This window comes from Mesoplodon mirus, assembly GCF_964341445.2.
Source record: "Mesoplodon mirus genome assembly, chromosome: 18".
Lineage (NCBI taxonomy): Eukaryota > Metazoa > Chordata > Mammalia > Artiodactyla > Ziphiidae > Mesoplodon > Mesoplodon mirus.
This window is the reverse complement of record NC_138994.1, coordinates 17,323,574-17,337,224: the sequence shown is the minus strand read 5'-3', so window position 1 is coordinate 17,337,224 and position 13,651 is coordinate 17,323,574. Positions and strand designations below refer to the sequence as shown.

At 45.1% G+C, this 13,651-nt stretch overlaps 1 protein-coding gene across 1 annotated transcript in view; it reads right to left on the bottom strand.

Annotated features, from left to right (window-relative positions):
- Positions 1-13,410, bottom strand: part of PRPSAP1 (phosphoribosyl pyrophosphate synthetase associated protein 1) — a 30,976-nt gene extending 17,566 nt beyond the window's left edge. Inside the window, exons 1-3 of the mRNA XM_082605518.1 lie at positions 12,728-13,410; positions 10,241-10,293; positions 7,647-7,713 (exon numbers count right to left, since the gene is read on the bottom strand). Coding sequence (XP_082461644.1) covers positions 7,647-7,713; positions 10,241-10,293; positions 12,728-12,897 — 290 coding nt within the window. The 5' untranslated portion in view covers positions 12,898-13,410. The remainder of the gene's footprint in view (positions 1-7,646; positions 7,714-10,240; positions 10,294-12,727) is intronic.
- Between the last annotated feature and the right edge of the window lie 241 nt (positions 13,411-13,651).

The window sequence follows — 13,651 nt, the reverse complement described above, 5'->3', positions numbered from 1 at the left end:
CTCTTTGGAGCAGTTTCTCAGAGCCATCTGAGTGACTGGCTCCGGGCTACAGTCCTCAGTAAGGTCCCCAAATAAAACTTAACCTGCAACTTTTAGGTTGTGTGCTTTGCTTTACTAATAATCTATATAACCATTTATAGCAGAGAGTACTAAAAAACTAAATTCCCTGCTAAATTAACGAAATTTAGTTGTCACTAAAATATTCTGTAGTCAGCAATAAAATAGTTTATTGTGACAAACCCAATAATCCTTTTTATGGGATACACACACACAGACATTCTTTGTCCTTTCTCCAAATTTTTCCTCTCCAATCCCCGTCATCCTAAGAGATACAGGAACCACAAGGTGAGGATGTTTTTGCTTTGATACCACCAAACTGAACCACAGGTGAAACAGGAGGGAAGGGGGCAGGGCATAACCGTTGAAAGCATGACATAGCCTGAGGATATGACAGAAACTGATTAGAACCAAATGGGTCCAAGATGGCGGGCAAGTCAACTTCCACTAGACCTTGAGCCTCAGTATACGCTCACTGTAACACATCAGCAAGCTAAATGACACACCCACAGGCGCCATGACAATTCCAAGACTGACCAAAAGGATCAAAAAGTGGGCAGTGGCCCTATTCCTGGAAGTCCCCGCCCCTTCCTGAAATAGCTGGAATACTCCTCCCACTCATTAGCCTATGAAATTACCCACCCCTATAAAAACTGACAAGCCCAGACCCTGGTGCCTTTCTCACCTTCTGAGATGGTCCACACTCTGTCTGTGGAGTGTGTTTCTCTCTAAATAAATCTACATCTTACCTATCACTTTGTCTCTCACTGAATTCTTTCTGCAACGAGACATCAAGAACCTGAACTTCGGGGGCTTCCCTGGTGGCGCAGTGGTTGAGAGTCTGCCTGCCAGTGCAGGGGACATGGGTTCAAGCCCTGGTCTGGGAAGATCCCACATGCTGCGGAGCAACTGGGCCTGTGAGCCACAATAACTGAGCCTGTGCACCTGGAGCCTGTGCTCTGCAACAAGAGAGGCCGCGATAGTGAGAGGCCCGCGCACCGTGATGAAGAGTGGCCCCCACTTGCCGCAACTAGAGAAAGCCCTCGCACAGAAACGAAGACCGAAGGAAGGAAGGAAGGAAGGAAGGAAGGAAGGAAGGAACCTGAACTTCATTAAGTCCTAAAACCAGATGTGTGATCTCAGTTGGAAGACCATGGGTTTTGGCTGGGTTCGAGTCCCGGCACGTGGGTTCAAGTCCCAATCTGAGGTGCATGGTTTCACAAGGAAGACAATTATAGCTTCTCAATAATCTCAAAACAAGTACACACAAGGGAATTGCACCATCTTCAGGACAGGGCTCTGGTTTCCAAAAGCACCATGTATATCTGTGCTGCTCCTTCAAAAGGAAACCTTTCCAGTAAGTGTGTAAAATTGCTGTCAAGGTTATTCTACAAGATTCACTTTCTCTGCTGCAACTCCATGGACTGCTCCCTACCTCTTCCTTTGTTCAAATTTTCGAGTATCCTAAGCACAAATGGGAAGAAAAAACTACAAATGTTTCCCAATTAGCCATTAACCAACTCATTTTTCCACATTAATTTGTCCTTTCCCTGGAAAACACCTGCACAGTGTAAAGTTCCGTATGTGTTACTGCCCCAGGATCACTCTAAACTGCATGTACTAAATATTTCTACTGCATTCTTGGTTACCATGAGATATGGAAACCAAGAATTAGATAAAGCACAACTTCTTGTCACAAAGAAGACTAACCACAAGCTGTCTCAAGATCCCAGGACAGGGCTGTTAATAGTGAGCGTTTAAAAAAAAAAAAAAAATAGTGAGCGTTATTTTGTTGTGCCAATAGACTGTGAACTTATACTGTTTATGACGTGTTAAAGAAGTCTGAACTAAAACTAGGGAGGGAGATGTATTGTAACAAAAAGGAAATTATGGATATAGCTGTCCCTCTACCCTACATGCATTAGCAAGTGCACAATGATACCCCAGTGTGGAAATCTGTGGTTAGAGGACATAAAAGGGGGTGATGATGACACCTGCCTCAGAGGGTGGTGACTGGTGGAGGGGATGATCCACCTGAAGCCCTTCAGCCTCACACATGTCACCAACTTCACACACCAGCCAGGGCAAAGTCTGCTATTACTATTATTATTATATCTCTTCCCTACTTCCTGAATTCATAATAAAAGTAAAGAAATTAGAATACTCGATAGCCTCAGAGAGGTACTATAAAAACATTTGGTCCTTGACATATACACACTACTACGTATAGAATAGATAATTAATAAGAACCTACTGAATAGCACAGGGACCTACTCAATACTCTATAATGACCTATATGGGAATAGAATCTAAAAAAAAGTGGATATATGTGTATGTAAAACTGACTCACTTTGCTATACAGCAAAAACTAACACAACATTGTAAATCAACTACCCTCCAATATAAAAAAATTTTTTAAATTCGGTCTTGCTAAGTCAATCCTATGATTAAGAAATTGATTGGAAAAGATTATACTTTCACAAAGGCATCAAAGCCTCGACCATCCCAGCTCATCATGAAAATGAAGACTGGTCAACACCCTGGCTCTCCAACAGCTGGACGTCAGCTGTCTACACACACAGCAGGAAGGCAGCTCATCAAGTCCCCGGTCACTAACGGCATCCAGGACTATCTGACACAATGGGGTCTCTGACATGACAAGGTCATAACCTCTTAGTTCCTCCCCTAACTCAGGGATGATTCCTGATTGCACGGAACAGAACAAAGCTACCAAGAGCACAGCTGTTCATGTGCTGGCACACAACTGACCACGACCAAGTTAACTCTTGTCCTAGAGATGAGTTCAAAGTCAGAGCTCAAATTCCAGGCTGAGGTGCAGACCTGTGAATTATGGCTAAGATTCCTTAAAGATAAACAGTTCCTGACAGGACACATGTCCTTTTGCTGCCATAAATTCAGTTAGGGTAGAGTAAAGAGACTTCACTGACCACCACTGCCTTTGGAGTCAGACCCCCAAATTTCCTGGAGGATGAGTGACAAAGGTGGCCCGTCTATGGCTACAAAGGTCGAGGTTCTGTTCTCTCTCCCTCAATAAACTAGTAAAAGGCTCTCAGTAGTCTAAGGAGGCCAAGCCAAGGATCTAGGGTCACCTGCAGCTCTGTCCTATACCCTAAGGAACTCAAGAATTCAGAGGTTAAAAAAAAAAAAGAAGTGGTGACAATGCAACCTTACCATTCACCACCAACAAAAACCAGGATAAGCACAGAAGTCCAGGGAGCAGCCAAGGGGAGTGTCAAAGCTCTCTGACTACACATGTTCTAGGGCTACGCAAGCCCCTCAGGCTTTCCCCTCATTCCTAAGGTGCAGGTGTCAAACAAAAGCGTGGGGCAAAAAGATTCCCGTCACCAGGAGACAAACAGAACAAAACCAAAATTGCTGGAGGAAACATAAATTAGTAGATCCTCCATGGAGGGCAATATGCAATTATCTATCGATACCACAAATATTTCAAGTGTCTATCGATGCAGCCACATCTATCAATACTACAAATGCATGGATCCTCACACCCAGCAATCGCATTTCTTGGAATCTTCGTAGAGACACACCTTAAACACGGGCAATGTGACGCACATACAGGATGTCCCGCAGTTGGCAAGCACAAGACTAGAGACACAGCATATGCGACAGGAGGAATAAGCTTCGGTGGGTCCACAGAACACAGTATGAAGCCGCAGAAGACAAGATGGGAACACAGCTCCACTGAATCCCACCATAATGAAATATGGCAAACCTAAACTGAGGGTCATTCGACAAAAGAAACTGGCCAAAGTGTCGTCTTCAAAAGTGACAAAGTTTTGAAAGTCAAGGAAAGACGGAGGGATGGTTCCAGACTGTCCAGAAGACACGACACAGACAACTAAGTGCTACCTGAGCCTCAACTGGCTCATTGTGCCAGGAAGAGGCCTGGGGGACAGCAGATGACACGGGGATGGGGTCTGAGGCTTAGGTGGTGACAACACAGAGGTCTCAGTATCCTGATTCTGACGGTGGCACTGTGGCTGTATAAGAGAAAGCCCTTGTTTGTAGGAACTACACGCTGAAGTGTTTGGGGTGGTGAGGCACCAGGCTAGCAACTCTGTCTAAAGTGGCTGCACAGCACAGGCTAGTTTTCTGGAAGTTTGTGATTGTTTCAAAATTAGAATCTTTTAAAGATAAGGTAGCTCTTTCTGTATTGATAGAGTACAATGCTTTAAGTTCAGCAAAGCGTATTAGACATTTTTTTTTTACTGCATGTTAAGTATATTGATTAACTGATCTAAAAGAAAATATTTACAAGTGGATGAAGCATTTCAGAATTAAGTACATCTAGGCAAAGAAGACCTCAATGTAGGAAAATTTTTTGACTAAGTGAAATATTTTTAAATAATTATATTTTTTCAGTGATTATGATGTAGTCAAATCTACAAAATTCGTATTTATAAAACGTTAACATAATTGATGTGGCTACAGGTATGGTTATTTTATAACTGTCTTTTTCTTTTGGGAAGAAGAATAATTTCTGAGTAAACTTTAGGTAGATATTAGAATCATTGCTAACTTATCAATTTAGAGGTAACTTACATGCTTTTTTTTGTTTTTGAATTTCTGAGTTTTATTTTTTTTTATACAGTAGGTTATTAAGTATGCATTTTATACGTATTAGTGTATACGTGTCAATCCCAATCTCCCAAGTCATCCCACCCACCCCCCCGCCCGCCACTTTCCCCGCTTGGTGTCCATACATTTGTTCTCTACATCTGTGTCTCAGTTTCTGCCCTGCAAACCGGTTCATCTGTACCATTTTTCTAGGTTCCTTTTTTTTTTTTTTGGCAGCACCGCTGGGCCTGTGGGATCTCAGTTCCCTGACCAGGGACAGAACCCTGCACTGGAGGCACAGAGTCCTCATCACTGGGCCGCCAGGGAATTCCCTATTAGACTCTTTCTATGTAAAAATGAAGAAAAACATATAAGCAACTGCTTGAGCACACAGAGTCTCTGAAAAGAATGCTTAAGAACCTGATAACACTTGCCATATCCAGGGAGGGAAGCAGGGTGGCTGATGGCAGAGGCAGGGCTCATCATACACCCTTTTGAAACTTGAACCATGCAGATAAATTAAAATTACTTTTATTTTGGTTTTGAGGCTCACCTGAATTATGGAGCCTAAATTTGTATGCACATTATCAAATAAAGAGGAACAACCAGGTATTTAGTTATCTCAGAGGGCTGGGGAATTTTTATTTTCTGATACACATTTCTATACTGCCTGTGTTTGCAGAGATGAACATTATTCTTCATGATCAGAAAAAAGTATTAAAATACTTAGTATCTAGCAGTTACCAGTGTACAGGGAACTCTGTTATACCAGGGTTCAGATTACTCACTCCATGACCCCGTGGTCCTCAGTTTCCTTCAGACCCCGTTTTCTCAATCCCTTCACAGGAGGCTGTAAGGAAAAATTTTTTCCCTTCTCTGTACATTTACAACACTGAATACTTCTGGTCACCAAATGTGTGGGGATTTTCCCACACGTAGGTAATTCTCGGAATCTCGGGACACCAGCTGGGTATCCTACAATTCAACTCAATTCTGACACTCTCTGCCTGGACAAAGCATCAGATCCCACAGGGTAAGGGCCCAGTAAGACTGCCCCCTTCCTCACTTCAGACATGGGCAAGCCCAGGCTGTCACCTATGCTTCTGACCAACCCGCTGTAAATCAGAGGTTCCCATGACCCCCTCCTCAGCTCCGATTAATTTGCTAGAGCAAAGTAAAAAAAAAAAAAAAAGAAAAAGGCAAAAAATACCTCAGGGACTTCCCTGGCAGTCCAGTGGTTAAGACTCCGTGCTTCCACTGCAGAGGGCACAGGTTCTATCCCCAGGTGGGGAACTAAGATCCCGCATGCCTCGTGGCATAGCCAATAAATAAATAAATAAAACTCAGAAAAACAGTTTTCTCACTAGATTACCAGGTTACTATCAAGGATGTAACTCAGGAACAGCCAGATGGGGGAGGTGCACAGGGCGAGGTATAGGGCAAGGGGTGCAGAGCTTCCACGCCCTTTCTGGGTGTACCACACCCTAGCACCTCCACATCTTCACCAACCCAGAAGCTCTCCGAACCCAGTCCTTTCAGTTTTTTATGGAGGCTTCATTATACAGGCACAAATGATCAAATCATTGGCCACTGGCGACTGATTCAACTTCCAGCCCTTCTCCCCTCTCCGGAGGTCAGGGGGGCTGGGCTGAAAGTACCAACCCTCTAACCACAAGGTTGGTTACCCTGGCAACCAGCCCCCATCCTGTGTTTATCCAGGGGCTTTCCAAAAATCACCTCACTCACATAACTCAGGTGTAACTGAAAGGGGCTTGTTCTGAATAACGAAAGATACCTTTACTGCTCTTATCACTTAGGATATTCCAAGGGTTTTAGGAGCTCTGTGCCAGGAAAGGAAGACCAGATACATATTTCTTATCATAAATCACAGTATCACAGAGGCCAACAAGAGCTGCCATGTAGGACTGACACATAAGGATTAAAAATGATCCGTGTAAAGCATCCGCACCCTGCTGGCAACCAGTGCCGTGTTTATTACTAACACAGCCTCAGGAATCTAAACCGATCAAGATGTGAAGGTCTGGATTTTTCAAAGACACTCGTGATCTATCGACCCCATTCCCAGTGAGGGGCTGAGAGGAGATAACCCCACAGGGAAGTTCATGCTCAGGTATGCCAGGATTCCCCCAGGGCCAGTCCTCCCACCCTGAGGGAAGGAGTGGTAGATAGTATCTGTGACAGACAGGCTAGAGACAGGTCACTGTGCAAAATAAAACCCACCATTTAACAACAACAAAGGCTTTCCAGGAGAGCTGAGCGGACAGACACTGGCCTAGGTTCCTGTAAATGGAGGTAGAATATTTTTGTCCTTGAGGAGTTTAAAGCTTGGAGAAGATGATCAAGTAAACAATAACGGGGGCTTCCCTGCTGGCGCAGTGGTTAAGAATCTGCCTGCCAATGCAGGGGACACGGGTTCGAGCCCTGGTCCAGGAAGATCCCACATGCCGTGGAGCAACTAAGCCCGTGCGCCACAACTACTGAGCCTGCGCTCTAGAGCCCATGAGCCACAACTACTGAGCCCACATGCCACAACTACTGAAGCCCACGCACCTAGAGCCTGTGCTCCACAAGAGAAGCCACCACAATGAGAAGCCCGCACACCGCAACAAAGAGTAGCCCCCACTGACCATAAGTACAGAAAGCCCGCATGCAGCAACACAGCCAATAAATAAATAAATAAAATTTTAAAAAAATTTTAAAGTAAACAATAACAGTTAAGTATAGTGTGACAAGCATGGCAGGAATTCCAAAAGACTATATATATACATACATTTATAGAGAGAGAGACACACACACACACATATATAGACCCACACACATATATGTGTACACATATAGTATTCTGGAAAGCATTTAATGTGCAAACACATTTATAATTTAAAGAAAATGGAATTGTTGTTCATATAAAAAGATAATAAGTTACATCACTAAGATTTTTTGAGGAAGAGAGATAAATAAAGTAGTGCTCTTACCTGGGTATTGTCTGTATAATGAAAATATCTTGGCCACGAACAGATTCTTTTATTTCAACTCTTGTTTCTGAAAAATAAAAACGTTCTGCAGTTTGAAGAAAAGCTCTTCACGGTACAATAATTAGGCAGCAGTTGGAGGAAGTAAAGGTGAGTCTAAACCAATGCTTTGCTTAGCGCACCAAAATAAATTCTTAAGAGATCTCGGAATGGCCTGTACTTATGTAAACAACAGTCAAGCTAAGGGGAGAAAAAGCCAAAAATAGACTAGAAGGCAAAAGCAACAAACAAGTGTACGTAAAATCTCAGGGTCCAGAAAAGAATATCCGTCACTAAATAAACACAAGATGCTTAGGGAAAAGTATACAGCGAATAAAGAGGCCAAAAGTTAATATCCTTATTATTCTTTCAACAAAGGCCAATGCCTCCTCTGTTCCAGGCCCCGAGTTGGGGTCCCAAAGTGGGGGACCTGGACCAAGGGGACAAAGACTGACTCAGGAGAGACAATGCAATGCCAAAGGCTGGCAAACTCTCCAGGCCGATGTGCAGGAGAAAGACCAGCCATGATAAAAGAGAAAGAGGCCTGGAAACGACGGCCTCGCTGTAGACTGGAACATACAGTGAGGCAAGGAGCACGCAACATGCAAAGACGTGGGGCAGAGTGGGGCTGCCACTGTGTGCACGGAAACACAGCGAGAGAGGAGAGAGAGAGACAGAGAGGAGGTCAGGGAGCTGACCAGGACCACACCACGCAGGAGTCTGGATTTTATTCCAAGGGGTGACAGCAGAGCCACTGGAGGACTCGTGTGATCACTGGCTACTGTGTGAGGACAACGGTGGCAAAGCAAGAAGGGCTGCTTGGGGGAGCCACTCCAGGTGCTTCTGAAGGAGTCCAGGCAAGCGACAGATGGCGGGCTGGACCAGAGCAGCTGCAGTGGAGGTAGTGAGAGGCAGGCAGGCTTCAGATGGATTCTTGAATCAGAGCACACAAGACGTGCTGATGAACGTGATGAAGGACGAAGCAGGTGAGATGGGCAGAACTCAGAACCCAAAGGGCCCCACGTGATTGCTAAGGAGACTGGACCATGGCCTATACAGTTTTAAACAGTAGTAAGTAAAAATGTTTGCATTTTGGAAATATCCTGATGGAAGTGGGTAGAACAGACTAGAGAGGCTGAAAATGGAGGTAAGAAGACCCGTTAAGAAGCTACTTTGACAGCATGAGAGAGAGCTAGGAGGCCTGGAACAGGGATGGGAGGATGGAGAAAAAAGTCTTCCCTAAACCACCCTCTTTTCCTCCAGCACTTCATTTATGAGAAACCCAAATGCCATCACAATGAAGGAAATTCATTACTGTTAAATAGGCTATCTCACCTATCTGCACTCATCTTCAGGTTTTTAAATACCAGCATCTCCTGACTTGTCCTGGCAGGAAAATTTCTCAAGTCACCAAGTTAAAAGTTGTGAGTGTGGAAGCTGGATGAAGGGTTTCTGGGGGTTAATTACAACACACGTGTAACTTACACACACCCCGGGAACGTGTGCTTTCCATTACTACCCATTAAACTATCTTTCCCTCTTCCAATACTTTGCTTTATTAGCTCCCCAAACATCAATTTTGTTTTAATTATCTCCTGTTAAGCTAGTGATACCATAGACAGTTACACCTTGCAAAGAGAAAAGCAAGTACAAAAACATGAATCCAAGGCCTTCAACTCTGCAAAAATAATTCCAAATTGTTTTTATACGAACTTGTCTTCGCAATGAGTGATGACATTATACTCTGGAACCCACTGTGGTGGGGGGTGGGGTTATGATGCTGCTGCATTCCTGGGACATTGGCTATCAACAAGTGCCTTCAAGCAATATCATTTAATGTTCCAGCTCTCCCCAGAAACCCAGGCGTCGGCAAAAATGGGTGACCAACCCACAGTGAGGGTCAACAAGACTTGAGAGAAAAAAATGAGACATAAAACTAACTCAAGGAAGTTTTTAAAATAAGTCATTACTATCTAGTACCGATTGTACTTAATGTCATTTGATGGCCTAATGAAACAGATAAATGTAAAAAGTACTTATCAAATACAGCACAATATGGAAGAAAAAACTTACTCTCTACATCGCTCCTTTATCTCATTCTAAAACGATAGGATGTTTGCATTATCTTGGAACAGGAGGAAAGGAGACTTTTAAGGAGGAGCAAAGAAGTCAAGATTTAGAGGGACGAACGGAATGCCCTCTGCCCCAACTGTTAAAACAGAAACACGGGGCTTCCCTGGCGGCACACTGGTTGAGGGTCCACCTGCCGATGCAGGGGACGTGGGCTCGTGCCCCGGTCCGGGAAGATCCCACATGCCGCGGAGCGGCTGGGCCCAAGAGCCATGGCCGCTGAGCCTGCGTGTCCGGAGCCTGAGCCCCGCAGCGGGAGAGGCCACAGCAGTGAGAGGCCCGCGTACCGCAAAAAAACAAAAAAAAAAAACAAAAAAAAAACCTCATTTCTGTGTTAAACATGATTAACATTCGCCTTTTAAAAACATGCCAGCCGATTAAACAGAGTTTAGAGAACAAAGGATGTTTAAGAAATAAGTTTAACTTACCTCCATTGGTCTCTTGATAAACCACAGACTTCCCCAATTCAGCACCAAGACGCCTAAAGGAGGGGGAGGGGGAGGCAATTAAGAACGCTCTTTTTTAAAAACTCCAGTTCACAGGCATGTGTTTAACAAAAAGACTACAATAACTACACCAGCATTCTTTTACCAAAAAAAAAAAAAAAATTTAGAAAATTTAATTCATTAAGAGTTAAAACCTGCTGTCACTCCACAAGCAGCTTCCAGCGCTCACCAATCTGTAACACACTGCTTTACTGGGAAGAGCCCACAATCAAAGTTTAGTGTCTAGTTCCATTGTTTTTTTGAATAATAATTGTCTTGGAACATCAATACCCAACAAATATGTGGTTGCTAGCAATAATTCCAAAACACACAAGCCCAAGGTAAATGCCTCAATTGTCAAAAGCATTACAGACTTCAGTGCCATTGCAGTGTGAATCTTGTCTGGATCCTGATTAGAACAAACCAAGTGTAAAAACCCATTTTGGGGACAACCTAGGAAATATGAACAAGGACTAGATACTAGATATTAAGGAATTAATGGTAGGTTTTTGTTTGTTTTCAGTTCTTATCAGTTAGCATTACCATTTTTATGAGTGAAATGATATAAGGGTGGAATCTGTTTAAAAACACTCCAACCAAGTGTACAACAGAATATTATTCAGCCTTAAAAAGGAATGAAATTCTGGTACATGCTACAATACGGATGAACCTTGAAAAAATGATTCTAAGTAAAATAAGTCAGGCACAAAAATACAAATACTGCATGATTCCATTTATAGGAAGTACCTAGAATAGGCACATTCACAGTCACACAAAGTAGAACAGAGGTTACCAGGGTCTTGGGAGTAGGGGGAATGGAGAGTTAGTGCTTAAAGGGTACAGAGTTTCTGTTTGAAACGATTAAAAGATCCGGAAATGAATAGTGGTGATAATCACACAACACTGTGAATGTACTTAATGTCAGTGAATTGCACACTTAAAAGTGGTTAAAACTTAAAACTTTTCTGGAACTTTTCAAGAACCAAATATAAAAACAAAAAAGCGAAACCATTGACTATTTAAATCTGCCCTCCTCCCTCTGCTTTCTCTTAGCAAGGTCACTGTGGTAAATCTGACCCAAGGTAAACAAACACAAGCTTTATATTTAAAATTAGTATTTTAGTTGGCCTCAAAAAGAAAGACAAATAATCAGAGGCTAGAAATAGAAACTAGGTAGTAGATTGCAAAAGGATTGTTTGGTTTTTTTTTTACACTCTTCTAATCTCATTCAAAACTCTAACTGAAAAGAACATAGGCATTACTGAGAAAACGTGACTAAAGTTTCCCCTTTCTTCTACATTTTCATCTAGAATTTTAAAATATCTTCATGCCATTAATTATCAACTCTGAAAAACCCACAGAACTCTAGTGTAAGTTGTTTAAAATGTGAAAATGACTTTAAAAGTTAAAAGACAAGCTTATTTATTTTATAACAAGTTTATTTGCAAAGGGCTCAAAAGGCTCCTCCTTTACACTAGGGTTCTGGGATTCTTCACAAGAGCCAACTAGAAAAGAGGCCATTTAGTAAACATGTATTATTCAGAGGGCCACTATGAGCCTCTGCTCTGCTAGATGCTTGATCTACTTTATTTTGTTCGTGCTCACAATGTTCTGGGTCCAACAGATGGAATTATCCCTATTTTACCAATGAAGTTCAGGAAAATCAAGTCTCTTGCCCAGGGTAAGACTGACAAGGCCTTCAGACCCCAAAGGCCACTTGAGGCCAGAGGCTTCCTTAGGTGAAAAAGACAAGGAAAGGCAAAGACTTAGACTGATCGAATCTAACGGACTTACAAAATACGGTTAGACCATGGTTTCTATCACCAACTCCGACAAATCGGCTCCCCTAGGGTTGCCCTGTTCTCCCTGCCCTCCCCTACACCTCTACTTCTGTCGGTGCACCTTGCGCCTCGCGGGTCTTCCACCTGCAAGGCCCTCCGGCCGCCCCCACCTACTGCACCCGCCCCGTCCGTCCCCAGTGTTGTAACTACGTGCGGGCCTCCGTCTCCTCGGGGGGACTTGGGAATGGCAATGACCAGCTTCAGAGGTCAACCCCAACCGTGGGAAAGGGAGCCAAACCCAGAGCCCCTCTCTCCAAGGCGCTAATCCAGCGGTTACAGAATCCTCACCACCGCCTGGGAGGTGGGAGTGGGGAGCCGAAAGCAGGGCGAGGGGTCCAAGGACCCGGAGGTGGGGAGAAGCCAGCAAGAGTCAGACGAACGCTTTTCAGCTGCAGAACTGGGGTGGGGTGGGGGGATCCTCTGTCACCTCCAAGGGTTTGTCCAGACCTGAAACGGCAGGATTCTGGGACTCCCTCCCCCAGGGGCAGGACGATGGGGCCAAATTACCCCTCGCCCGGGTCGGGGGACGTGGAGACGAAGAGGAGCAAGGGAGGGGCCCCTTGGGACATCCCCGGCTCCCGCCCCTTACTCGGTGATGCGCTTGGCCAGCTCGGTGCAGGCAGCCGTGGAGTTGGCCGAGAAGACTCGGTAGCCGGTACGGGCGGCGTTCATGGCCGGGCGGGCGGCGGGGCAGGCTCGCGGGGCGCGGAAAGCGGAGGACACGGAGAGCGGAGGCAGCAGCAGCAGCTTCTTGGGCATCGTCCGGCCCGGGGGCGCAGTTATAGCCGGCCCGCGGCGGGGCTGCACGGGGGAGCAGTAGGCCCGCGTAGGGAAGGAACCGAGAAACCCGGCACAGGAGGGAAGAGGTCAGAGACCCCCACCCTCCTCGTACAAAAGGGTACTAAGGGCTCTGGCGCAACCAGAGCTCGCTGCGACCTGTGCCGCAGCCACCTCAAAGCCAGTGACGACGGCACCGCCCCCTCCGGGAATCGAAAAGGCGCGGCTAGAGCGCCCACACAGTCACCATCTCAGATGAGGGCAGGGCTGTGCGCAACTATCTACAAGCTTTTTTTCCGAGGGAAGCATCACGGATTCACTCCGCCGCCTGATCTTGTCGCTCCACGGGAGTTCTTTTGCTCTCATCTTCTTGGATGGTGCAGCCTGACTTGGTAGTGGTGCCAGCCTTTCCAACTTTTCCGCCAGGATCCAAAATGTCAGCCTCCGAGGTGGCTGACGATCTAGCTCTGCGCCTCCATGATAACAGAGCGCGAGAGCCCTGCGAGGCGCATGCGCCGCGCTAGGCTGGGCTTGCTTTGAAAAGTGGAGGGCGGGGTTATTTCCGGGTGGTTGCCTGGGATACTAAAATGCCCAAAAGGTGGTGTACTCCTGAGCCTGATCTTTATTCCCCAAACTCCAAACTTGCAACTGCACGTAAGGCAAGTCTCTCTGAACGAGTCAAGGCACTCCTGCCAGTCTTTGCTCTCAATCAGAAAAGCCTTTATTCCTCCCCTTC